The following is a 13112-nucleotide window of genomic DNA, read 5'->3' as shown; positions in this document are numbered from 1 at the left end:
CCCGAGCGGGGGGCGGGGCACCGGCCGCGCCTTCCTCCCCGCTCCTTCTGAAACGACGGAGCCGCTGGGGGCCCGGTTTCAGAGTCCCGTACTAGAGACAAAAGGCAAAAACGTTACTTTGAGAGCCGTTCGCTTGTTTAGGTTAATTTCCGCTCGCGTATTTGCGGAAAACGCCCCCGGCTTTTCCTCCCGGTTGGTTACGCCCAAAGCGTCCGCAGTCAGAGGGCCCAGCCCATGTGTCCCCACCATAACTTGACCGGCCGGAAACATGAAGCTTGTCAGAGTGCGGTTGCCCGGGGAAGCGGAACCCTTTTTTCCCGCGTGAGGGGCGCTGGGGGGAAGGTAAATTGAGTGGCGCCGCGAGGAGCGCACATGGCAGCGGTGAGGGAGCGCGGGGGGAGCCGCGGGGGCGGCGGGACCGGGACCGGGACCGGGACCCCTTGGGCGGGGGAGCCCTCAGCCGGGGGTCCATCGGCATCTCCTATGAGTATAGTCGGGTCTGTGGGTCTCGCCTCACCCTCAGAGAACGCTTGGGTTATATCGTAAAGAACCGCTTACAATTATCGCGCACCCAGTGATGTGGTTAAAGGTTTGTGAAGCAGTAACCCGAAACCCTGGTGAGTGCAGCAGCACAGGGTTTGCAGAGCAAAGCAGGGAGCGCCGTCGCCGTGAGGTTCCTCGTGGCTTTCGGGGGGGATGATTTGTCCGTAATTTTTCATCCCATTGGCGGTAACCCCGCAGTGCCGCTGTCACTGAGCTGTTGTTGTCTCCCTGCAGGAAAGCAGTGTGTGTTCCCGGCGGGATACTTTGGTTTCTCGGCATGGACAAGGAGCAGGTTTCCAAACGTTTGTATGTTGGGGGGCTTGGCCACACGGTTTCCAAAGCTGAACTGGAAGAAAGATTTGGCAAATTTGGGCGTGTTTCGGATGCAGAGATTATTACCAGGAAAGATGATGAGGGTAATGGTTTTACTTCATCCTTTATAAGTTCATTGCTTTTCACTTTGAAGTGCGAAATGGAATGTTTGCTCCAGAGACACTTTAATTTTCAGGAAATAGCTTCATTTTCAGTTTTAAAGGAAACACTGAAATGATGTGGAAATTAACTGGATGTTTCTTATTGATCAGGGAACCCTATGAAGACTTTTGCTTACGTCACTGTCAGCATTTCGGATGCAGATCTTAGGAAGTGTAAGCACATCTTTTTATTTTTCACTTATTTATGTTTTTGAGCCAAGTTGCATTGCTGATAATGCATGTAATGTTGTCACATCAGGGTGTGGTCGAGGCAGAGCTTGTTTCAATCTGTTTTATTAATTCTACTTAAAGGAGCAGTTTTAGGGGTACCTTTCAGACACAGACTTTAACCAGGTGGGCAGTGAGGTGTAAGATGCTGAAGAAACCTCAGCCTGGCATAGAAGGAGGTGTAGGGAAGTCTGGGCTATGCTTTTTTAATGTAGAAAATAGTCATTTCCCATCTCTTTGTTTTGCAGGCATGTCAGTTCTAAATAAAACAAAATGGAAAGGGGGAACACTGCAAATCGAGTTGACCAAAGAAAGCTTTTTGCACAGGTAAAAATCAGGCTTTAAAAATATATATTGTTGCTCAGTCTTTTTCGGTTTATCTGTTTACATTATGATAATAACATTATATATTATTTCATCTTCTACACTCCTTTACAGTTTTGATAGACACTGGTGGAGTGTTGATGCACATTTGATGCTGCAACATGATTTAGATCCTTATTCCCTTAAAGGGAATGTCAGGATGTTAAGTCCTTGAGCAGTGAGTGGTTGCTGTTCCATGGGAGGGGGTCCCTGCCAGCTCTAATTTAGCACATGGGCTTTGGCCCAGCACTGCTTTTCAGGCAGGATGTACTTTTTGGTGCAGGCTTGCCACAGAGAGGGAGGAAGCAAAGCTGCAGAAAGAAAAGCCACAGAGGAATAACCAAACCTGTCTGTTGGAATCACTGAAAAAGACTGGAGTTGTGGACTTCCACATGAAAGCAGTACCAGGTACAGAGGTGCCAGAGCACAAGGTATGGTGGGGTAGATGGGTGAGAGAGCTAAACCAGCAGAAAGCAAGCTCAGTGCATCTAAATTTATGCCAAATCTCTATGCCTTGTGTGAAGAATCTTAATTATTAAGGGTGACAGTCCAAACTGTGAAAAATAGGCTGAAGAAATACCTTATGTGGAGACAAGGAGAAGGCTCCTGTCCTTCTTTGTAATGACATAATCCTGATCCCACTGTCCTCTCTCATCATGTTAAATTAGGAAGTGCTTTGTTCCTCATGTATGTTGGGAATTTACATAAGTATATAGTATAATATACATTCATGTCACCCTTAAAAGCTTGTAAGGAGAATATGTGATTTATTTTTATACAGCATTTAATTATTTTGATGGCTGGGCTGTCAGGAACTACTCTCTGTGCTTCAGCACATTCAGGGTCAGGGTCTGCACAAGCTTGCAAGAGTAAGAATAAAATCACTAAACATGCAAATTAAGGCAAGAAGAATTATATTTACTACAAAGTTTCCAAAATTATTTGCTAAGCACAGAATGGTTTTGAAGGGATTTTTGGTTTTGGTGGGAAAGGGGAAGAGAGCAAAATAATAGTGATTCTGTCTGTTAATTCATAATTCATTCACTGTTAATTCATAATCCAGAAGCCATATATTAGAAATAGTAGTTGTAAAGTAAAGAAAGTTACTTCTTTATTATCACTCTTTATTTGCAGGTTGTAGAAATTTGGTTTTCTGGTTGGTTTTGGTTTGTTTTCTTTTTGAGAAGGAAGCTGGCTAAGGTGCACAGTACAATCATATCTCACTTAACAAAGTAAACAGAATTGGTCACAGATGGTTCCATATTAGTGGTTTTGTTACCCAAGAATAAACATCCTATTCTATTACAGGGTCACTTCCACTCTTTCTTTGTTTAACACTGATTATTTTTCTTTTCTTTTAGAAGTGGGTTGTTGGTAAATTCGGCAGAGTCTTGCCTGTCCTGCACCTGAGGAATCAGCAAAAAAATAAAATATCCTTTTCCTATTGTTTGGGCACAGGCACAGTTCCCTTCCTCATTTTGTCATGTGGAGAAACAGTTGCTGAACAGTCTTAATTTTGACTGCTGTGTCAGACTTCATTTACTGAATCCTCCAAGTAAATCTCACAGTAATTGGTGTGGTTTGGCTGAGTTTCTTTCACTGCAAGTCAGTGGCTTAAAGGCACCAGACAACAAAGACTCCTTGTTGTCCTTTCACACCGAATCCAGCCTGTCCATAAAGACTCCACTCTGCTTGCTGGAGGAATCCTGTTGTTTTACTTCCTTAACTCAGACCCACATTGTGAAATATGACCCCTCCAAGTACTGCCATAACCTGAGGAAGCTGGAGCCAGACCTGGCACAGGCAGCTCCTGTGGCCGAGCTCACCTGGCACTTGGAAGGGGGAGATGCCAGTGCCAGCAGGAAGCGACCAGCAGAGTTCCCTGGGATGAAGAAACCCCGGAAAAAACTGAGGCAACTGGGCAGGGAGGCCCTGAATGGAGCAGCAGTTCTGTCCTCTGGGGGCCAGGCCCATCCAAACCACCCCAGCTCAGCACAGCTCGGTCAAAGAGCACAACCCAGAGCAGGTGACAAGTCTAAATTGCCTCCATCGAGGAGTCTGGAGGGTGAAACACCAGGGAGAGGTTTATTGGCACATCAAAGCAACGTTAATGGAGTGGCAGCTCAGAGTGGTTCTGACAGTGAGGTTGATTCTGAAGAGGAGATCAGAGCAATGGTGAAGGAAGAGAAAGAAAAACAGCAAGCGAGGAATGTTGAGAGTGAAAGTGACCCCCTGGAAGTTGTTGGGGATGATTTTGAATTAAAATACAGTAGTCACTGGTCCTTATGCAATCCAGATGCCATGAAGAAACCTATCAAAGGAAGTTACAAAGAGACCATGGAACATGATAATGGTTATGATTCAGCAGATACGGATGAAATTATTGCTGAAAGTAAAACTCCAGATCCAAACAGCAGCAAAACTACAAGGTTAGAAGATTCTAAACAGGTGGAGGTGAAAAATAAAGAAATATTAACTAACAAGAAAAGCGGTTTGGCAAATGACTCCTCACTGAAAACTCGAAATGTAAAAGAAGAACACATTGAAAGAAAGGGGAAAACTAAAAAATCCAAAATTGCTGCCTCACAGAGTTCAGCAGAGACAAGTGATAGTGAGAGCTCTTACTCAGAGTCTGAGCAAGGGGAGTCTGAAGCCAGTTCTGATTATGAGTCCATGATGCAAAACTGTTACCGCTTAGACCTTTCCTTAGATGACTTAAAAGCACTGGCTGCCAAAAGCACTGGGACACCTGCAGAGGAACCAGATGGTGCACAGGGTTCTGGTCTGTCCAGTGCTGAAGAAAATCCTAAGGGTAGTGTAAATAAACCTAAACTTTCTAATTTTCACCCTGCAGTTAAAAAAAATAGCATCTGTCCTGAAGATGTGCTGGCTGATATTTTAGCAGGGGAGGAGAAGGAGGAAAGCTCCAAGGGGCAAAATAATTCACGTTTGAAGTATCGGCCCTTCAGGGGAATGGGGTCCCTTGGTGTAAAAGAGGCAACCAAGGACAGCACTGGGTTAAAGAAGGGGTCTGTAGGAAGTTTAGGACTGGAAGCTTGTGTGTCTCATTCTGGGGAGGAGTCATCTAAAAGACAGCCCAGGAACCTTCCATTCTGTTCACTTGAAGCCAGCAGTGAAGAGACACAAAACGTGCCTTGTGAGCAGCACGAGGCACTGTCAGGTGCTGCCTCCTTGGCAGAGCAGAGACATCAGCCTGTTCCCAGGCCACGTTTACAAGGGAAGAACAAGGATGGGAATTCTCTACAAGCCCAGAGTTCAGAGCAGGGAGCTGCCTGTGCCAGCCCTGCTCAGAGTGACAGTGGGAGCAGTGATGGGGACAGTGATGCCTCAGGGGCCCACAAACATGTGAAACGGCAACAGAAGAGCCCAAAACTACTTTCCAAAAAGTTGAAGAGGAATGCAAGCAATAAAAATGCAGAATGTGAAGCTAATGCATGTGAGAATGGGAAGGCAAGCCTTTTGGAAGATAAGGAGCTTTGTCTTCATGCTGCTGCCTCAAAGGGACCTACAAGAGATAAACAGGTGCAGGACAACCAGAGGAGGCTGGCGGCTCTGGAGGAGAGGCACAGGGAGAGAGAACTGCAGAAGAAACTCATCCAAGGAGCTCTTTCAAACCTGGTAATTACACTCAGAACCTCTATCTGAATAGTCCACAGTACAAGGGAAAGGGTAAATAAGATGTGTGGATTAAGATTTTTAAAGATGGCATTCTGGACTTTCTGATGCACTGCCAGTTTGGAGCGTACACAAAGTGGTGCATGCCTAATCCCTGGAATGCCTCTAGAGTTGCAAGAGGAATAGCAGGTGTCATGGAAATGCCTTTTAGATACTTCTGTATGACTGCAGCAAGTATTTGCTATGTTTGACTTGCCATTTCACCCTTTCCTAGGATAGCCAGGCAGCAGGGAAGCACAAACACATCGTATTCGATTCAGATGTGGAAAATGAGGCTGAAGTGGGTGAGACGTTGAAAAAAGATGGAAGTTTGGGAAATATGCATGGAGAAGTAAGTGTTATTAGGAAAAAGACCTGTATGACTATGCCTTTTATTCTGAAGACTGTATTTTATCATAGTGAAGTGTCAGAAAAAAGTAGGTAAGCTTTGAATTAACATGAATGATTCCTCTTTTTGTAACATCAGACAGGTTTGAAAGAATTTAACTGTCTATCTGATAAAGCTTGAGAGCTTGGAGAATTTGTAAGGAGATTGAGATTTGTATAAAAGATATTCTAACTTCAGAAGAAAAAGAATGTTTGTGTAATTAGTTTTGAAATTCCTCTGCTTTTAGTCAAAGGAAGGTGAAGAGTTTTGGCTTGAGCAGAATGGAACTACTCTGCTCTTTCCAGCACTGGACAAACAATCTGATGCAGTATCTTGTTTTTAAAGTGATGTTGAGCTCCAAAGAAGCTGTGTGCTGCTGCTTCTTTACTCTGATTTAGCAGATTCTTCAGGGTTTTACTCCCATGGTTTCAGTACAATTAAATACTTTTGTTTTTTCTGGAATAGAACTTCTTGTATATCACATTTTTTAGTCACATCTCTACTAAAGCTTTAAACCACTGGATTTGCTTTTGTTGGGTTTTTTCCTCATAAAGGTAGTAAGATTGGGGCCATTCTCATGATTTAATTAGCCATTGATATTTTTAAATTGATCTCCCTTGACATAATCAGGGAGATTTTTATACTTAAGTATCTCATATTGTAAAACCTGAGTTACCCTTTAGATGGGAATTCTGCCTGTGGTAAAACTTCACAGTCATGATTATAAACCAGAATTCACAAGGTGTGTATACAGGATAAGATCTGATCACGTGGATCAGTGAGTTGGTTGTGCAGGAAATCCACTTTTTCAGGTAGACTGGAAAGCACACAAACAAAGTTGGTACTGATTTATACCCTCAGACCTACGTGAACAGCTCATTTTCTGTTGTTTTTTTTTTCTTTTTGTTTAACAAAGGATAAATCTGCTCCCAAAGCTTCAGGCAAACTGTTTGACAGCAGTGAGGACGAGCAGGACGACACGGACGATGAGCGATTCAAAATTAAGCCCCAGTTTGAAGGCAAGGCTGGGGAAAAAGTGAGTGAACCCATTGCTGGAACTGAGTTCTCCTTCTTCTAAGTCTCTGTAAGGCCACTTCAGAAGAACATAACTTGTAGGCTTGTATTACTGCTGAATATGATTGTTATGAACATAAAATAGAGTTCCCTTAAATAGGGGAAGGAGCAACCACGGAGGAAATAACGTGTGGTGCCGTCTTTGTATGCAAAGAAATTTCTGGAAAAGGCCTCAGGAGCTGAAGGTTATTAGTATGTTACCATTAATTATAGTAAAAAAAAAAAAGTTATAGAATGTTGCTGATTTCCTACTCCAGTGCTTAAGAGCATCTGCTTCTCTTGTTTAGCTCCTGAAACTGCAATCCCGATTTGGCACCGACGAAAGATTCCGCATGGACGCTCGGTTCCTGGAGAGTGACAGTGAGGAGGAGGAAGGTAAACCTGGCCATATTTCCTGGGGGTAGTGGAACCATGTCATGGAGCTTCAATTTTTGAAGCAGCTCCTGGAGTGCTTTTGCTTCTTTGGTGATTCTTTAAAGAACACAGCCCAACTCTGCTGTGACTGTGCACAGTAAATGCTGGTGGCTGGGTCTTTTAAAGGACTGTGTTGCAAAAGTATTTGTAACAGCTGAGGGGTGTGTGGCTGATAAATCAACTTTTGAAAACAGCTTTTAGTGCAGCATTATACAGATTGTGTTTATCCACATGGAAAAACAGTGGTGACTTAGTAAATTCACCTTTTTGACCATTACATTCATTTAAGCTGTTTTGTAGCCATCCTGCAGTCTGTGGCAGATTTGGCAGCCTTAGAAAGGTTTATTTTTTAATTTAACAGCAGAAAGCAGAAACACTGATAAAGGGGAAAAAAACCTAAATATCCCCCTGCCCCCAAAAAAGGAAAATTTTAACCCAGTTGTCAAGATTCACAATTTCTTTCTGAAACTTAAATTTTTGCCTGGTTCTGCTACTCCCTTCATTGCTTTAATGTGATCTTCTCTAGAGCATCAGTCAGTGGCAGAGTAGTTGCACAGTTATGAGGTATAAGCAGGGAACAAGTTAAATAACTGATCTGACTTTCATGTGAAATAGATACCCATGACTGTTCTAATCAAAGATTTTCTACAGTGCAAGGGAAAAGGCCTCTAAGTAGCTTTAAGATGAACAAAGTGATGTGTTTTGATGGATGTGAGCTCTTCTAGTACTGTAGTGATATTATGCATCAAATATTACAGGCTTAGCAGGGAAAATGTAATGTATTTATTGTTCTCTTAGCAGAGACAAAGAGCTTGAAGGCAGATGAGGAAGAGGAGCTTGCTGCAGAGAAAAAGAAAAATCTGCAAATACTGGGAAGCCTCTTGAACATCAACCTGGAACAGCCTAAGCCAAATAAAACAGCCACAAGTGCCAAGAAATTCAAGTATGACTCATCCACCATCAGCAAAGGAGTTTTAGGGAGGCTTAATTTTTGCCACTGTTCCCTAACTAAAATTTCTGCCTAATTGGCTGAGAAAAGTAATTCCTTCCTTGTCTGTATTTGAAGTCAGTATTTAATGCACTTTCTCAGTCACTGACTGCTTAGCAGGTATTTTCTAAATGCCAGTTACATTTTGGAGGTTTTCTGGTAAAGAACTCGATGTGAATTTGGATCCTGCTGTAAAGGTTTGGGGTGGCTTTCAGTTGGGCCTTCAGAATGTCTCATGGCTTTTCCTTCCTGTTTTCACAGAGATATTAATGCCCTTCGTTATGATCCCACAAGAGAGGACCATGCAGTTTTTGAAAGGAAGCCAAGTGCTGCAGAAAAGGAGAGGTAATATTGCAGCTTGGTAGCTATAGTTGTGATGTTTCTTCCTGTGCAGAGATGGTTTTAGCAGCAGACTGAGTTTGAAACTATGCACACTACTGTTTTTTCTTTAGTTTTCTCTGTGATTGCTAAAATGAACATACAGCAGGAATTGTGAGCACTAAAACCAACCTGTAATGTTGTCTTTTCTTGCTAGTCCATCTACCCTCTGTGTGCCATTTCCTGTCCTCACTGAAGGTGAGAAAGGTCAAGTCATGGACTTGAAGATTTGCAAATCTGTGAGAAGAGCATATTAGCTCTTAACATTTCTCTTGCCAGAAAAGAAATCTGTTCTATATATCATCATTTAGTATCACATACTAAGTGAAAACTCCCTTAAGGATGTGGATCATTAAAAAGGAGGCTTGTTCCTGCCTTTAGAATCAAACCTCAGATGTTTCCCCCCCAATGCTTACCCTTAAAAGTGAACTCATCAGTGTGCTTGGAGAAGTTTAGGAAAACATTGAGGGCTCTGTTTTCTTTTAAAAACAGATGTGTTATGTTCCTGCCCTTGAACAATCTCATTTCAGTAAAGTTAAAGGGAAGAAGAAGAAGAAGGAGGAGAGTGAGAAACCGCCTCAAGTATCTGAGAAAATCTATTATGATATTGCTGCTGATTTCAAAGACTTGTTTGGATCCTCGAAGAACAAATCAGAAAGAAAGGAGGAAATACGCTGGGACAAGGATGATGCAGAGGACTGTGCCTCACCTGACCATTTGGGACCTACATCTGGGAATGATGCAGCTCAGGAGCCAAGTGGCTTCAAGTTTTCCTTCTTTGGAGACACGGAGAAGTCGAACGTAAAAGAAGGTAAGAGCAGAACACGCCCAGCAGTGCCATTTGTAGTGGGTCAGTTGTGTCAGGCACTGCAGAGGGATATGGTGCACAGAAATTCTGAATCCAGGGGATTTTCAGAGGCCAGTCAGTAATGAGGCAGAATCAGTATGGTCTTCACTTACACTTGCCAAGATGCACTTTTAGCTTCCATCCCTGAGAGGGATGTTTGGAGAAAGAACAGTTGTTTAATTGGTTTTTTGAACAGTCATGGAAAAGCTTGTTGCCATCCACTAAAGTTCTGAAACAGGGGGAAAAGGTGATCTACAAGTCAAATCAAGTTCCGTGTAACCCAACGAGATTTTAAGTAAAACGTGTGTTAATGTAGTAGTATGAGCAAAAGAAAATCTTAGAGTTGACCCCAAGAACACTCCAGAACACTTTATTGTTTACCTAATTTTACTATTGTACCTTTAGAAAATTGAAACTGAGTGACACATGATTATTGGGGTGTCCTAAACTAAGATGAAATTGTTATGCAGTCAAGATTAAAAAGTGCTAAATCAAGTCAGTTAGTGAGGCAGGAAATAAATTAAACCATGTGAAATTAACTGAAATATTAAAAGAAAAAAAACACACAAAAAACCCAAGGTCCCCACATTTCTGCTGACTTCAGTGTCTTCTGAATGCAGTAAAAAGCTTTCAGAATACATAAGAGGTCCCTAGAACAAAGTGGAAAATACCTGAGCAGAGATGTAGTTCAGAAAACCTGGGAGGGGAGGTTTCTCTCCTTCTTAAACCTGCCTTTTCCAGTGTAAGTATGTCACTTGGAAGTAGGATTTTTTTACTGGCAAGTAGAAGAATAATCTGCTTTTTTTTCTTTTTAATTGTAATATTATTGCAGAGCCCTACATACTTGAAACAATAAAACCTGTAAAAGTCACATGGCAAGAAGATCCACGTTTCCAAGACAGCAGTTCTGAGGGTGATGATGAGCCAGAGGCATCAGAAGTTGAAAAGGACCAAGAAATGCAAGTTACAGTTGTGTTTGTTGTCTACTTGGTTGTAGTACTTTGATGCTGTGAGAATATTGATAGCAGCACCCAGGTCATGGGAAACTGAGATCTTTGTGTCACACCTCTGAGCAGTGGAAGTTGTCTTGGAAAACCATTCCTTGCTGCACAGAGTGTGATAGTCAAAAATCCCAACAGCCCCTTTGTCATGCTGAGTATAAAAACATAAAAGCTGAGTTTCTGGTTGAACACCTGAGAAATTAGCTGGGTAATTTTGGTTTGACCCAAACCAATTTTGGTTTGGCTAAAACTCAAAGTAAGCTTTCTTTTAAAAAATGGTTTTGTTTTGTTTTGTTTTGTTTTTTTATAGACAGCCATATTTGGTTACTGTGGAGTAATGTTCTTGGATGCATTCTCTTTCTCTGAAGCTTTAACTTGTGTTAGTGGAATTTGATGGTAACTTTTGTGATGGTAAAATTCCCCTGTGTTTGTCCAGGTTTATTTCTTTGCCACACAGAGAAAGTACAAGATTTTTCTTCTTCTCCAAAGATGATGAATGACTGAGAGGTACAACAGAACTTATTCACTGTCACTCCTTTTTTTTTTCTTTTAACTCATACTGAAATTCAGTGAGGAAAAGATACTGCCTAGTTATTTGTTTTGTAACACAGATGTGAGGTTTAAGAAAAAAAAAATAAATTGCCAATTTCTGTCGTTACTTGTGGTCTGAATTGTGGTAGAATCCCATGAGAAAGTTCTGGTAAAATAAATGCTGAATATCTGTCTTGCTTTCCTTTTTTTCAGATAATTGCCTAATATGTGGCTGGTCTTTCAGGCCTTACCAAAAAAAAAAAAAATCACTTGACAAGTTATCTGGACATTTTGGACCCTTTCAGGCATATATATGATCTTTAACTTTCTCTTGTCTTTCTGGTGTTACTGTTAGAAATGCTGAATATTCTTATTAGCCACATATGCCCATGTGGTTCTCAGTCCTAATTAATCTGGGGGTTTTTTTTGTATGAATATAGTGAGTTTTTTATTTAAAACCAAACCAAACACCACACCCCCAAACACCACAAAAACAATTGCTTGTGATGCTTTATGCACTAAATTATCAGGACAGCCTCAAATAATGTTTGTTTCTTGAGACATATTAGGTAACTATCATTAAATATGTTGCTGTGTTAGTACAGTTACTGCACTGCAATCTTCCAGAAGTGTTTAACCATATTAATTTGTTCTTTTTTGTGCAGAGGGCCCTAAGTTATTTTGTAGATCAGTAGATCTCAGTGAAGAAAAAGATGGTTGGGAAGACAGACGTAGATTATTGCTTGAGGTGAGTATTTAACAGCTGTGGCTGAAAGCTGAGCATGAGGAGGGAACACGGCTGCTTATTTGCATAAAAACATAATTCAGGACCTCTAGAAAGGCTTGAAATTTTGTAATTACCAAGGAACTAAACTTTTTTAGTATAAAAGTGAGTATAACACCATGTTAGGATGTCCAGTCAGGCAAATTACTGAATCTCTGCGTTGTACAGGACCAGTTACTTAACTGTATGTTAAAAAAGTGTTTGAGACAAATAGGTGAATTCAGAGACTTGTATTATTCATTATTATTTTAGTCATAATATTATATTTTAAATATTTTCAGGAATGCCGGAAGAAACACAAGGATGCAAAAAGAAAAGTGAAAGCAAAACAATAAATATTTTTTACCTTCCTGATCAGAAATGTTTCATGTTTCATCTCTGAAGAAGTTGCAAAACAATGTTACTTTCAAAATACTTCCAGAAATCTAGTGGGAAATAATAATTTTGGCAAAAACTACTCAGACTTTGTTTCTACATAGGAACATGTTTATTCTGTCAGTTCAAGGTTTGTACCAAGGTCTGGGGATTTGTATGTGTGTGTACATATATATATATATATATATACACACACATATATATGTATATGTATATATATATACACACATATATATATACATATATATATGTATATGTATATATATACACATATATGTACATGTATATATATACACATATATATATATGTATATATATGTATATATAAATATACATAGAGTTTAAATGTGACTTGCTGCTTTCTAGGATTTTTGATAATTAGATCATGTAACAAAGACATTCTGCTGTGTCCTCTGGCCCCAGTGCTGAACAGGGCTGAGAAAGAGCAGATAGCTCTGTGTCTATAAGACTATAGAACTTGTATTCTGCCTAAATAATAGAGATCATATTTACAAATATTCAGAATGTGTTATTTGCAGGGCGAAATGTCCCAGAAGTTAATGAAAAGACATATATAACAGGGCAGACTTATGAAATGGATAATTTGTATTTTAAGAGATACTAATGTGTTTAAATATAATATTAATAATACTGTCCTAACAGCATTGAGTTTAAGGTGGTGGTTGTCATAGGTTTGAAAAGAGATGCTGGAATTTTCTTTTTCTTCCCTAGGGTCCCAATCCAGCCCCCCCATCTGTTTCTTCTGGGATGGGGGGAGTTGGGGACGGGGTGGGGGCAGAGCGGGGCCGCACATGCAGGGGCAGGGAGAGAGGGAGATCTCCTGGGGAAGTTTGTGGCTACAGGGAGAGCTGGGGGAGTCCTTTGTTAGGGGGCTCTTGGGTTTGGTCCAGGACCGGACAGAGTGGGAGCCTGGTCTTTGGCCACTGCTTTCCCTTTTCCTGAGGGGAAGTTTTTCTCCCCATGGGACACCTTGCAGAGAACGACTGAGAGAGAGAGAGAGAGAGAGACCAACCCATCTCAGAGCGAGGT

The 13112-nt window shown here is 41.2% G+C and overlaps 1 protein-coding gene across 1 annotated transcript; it reads left to right on the top strand.

Moving 5' to 3' along the window:
• The first annotated feature begins 582 nt into the window (after positions 1-582).
• Positions 583-12822, top strand: LOC127461915 (nucleolar protein 8-like). The gene is given in 17 exon segments (XM_051770122.1): positions 583-959; positions 1128-1190; positions 1493-1571; positions 1891-2038; positions 2969-3039; positions 3347-5246; positions 5518-5634; positions 6587-6706; positions 7032-7119; positions 7960-8101; positions 8408-8491; positions 9055-9335; positions 10204-10330; positions 10809-10879; positions 11569-11651; positions 11969-12272; positions 12403-12822. Coding segments are annotated over 16 exon segments (3567 nt in total). The 5' UTR covers positions 583-820; the 3' UTR covers positions 12023-12272; positions 12403-12822.
• Positions 12823-13112: the final 290 nt, after the last annotated feature.

Source organism: Manacus candei, unplaced genomic scaffold, assembly GCF_025592945.1.
Source record: "Manacus candei isolate 608988 ecotype Guabito, Panama unplaced genomic scaffold, ASM2559294v1 h1tg000115l, whole genome shotgun sequence".
NCBI lineage: Eukaryota > Metazoa > Chordata > Aves > Passeriformes > Pipridae > Manacus > Manacus candei.
Note: the sequence above shows the minus strand (reverse complement) of the source record. Positions and strands in the feature narration are given on the sequence as shown.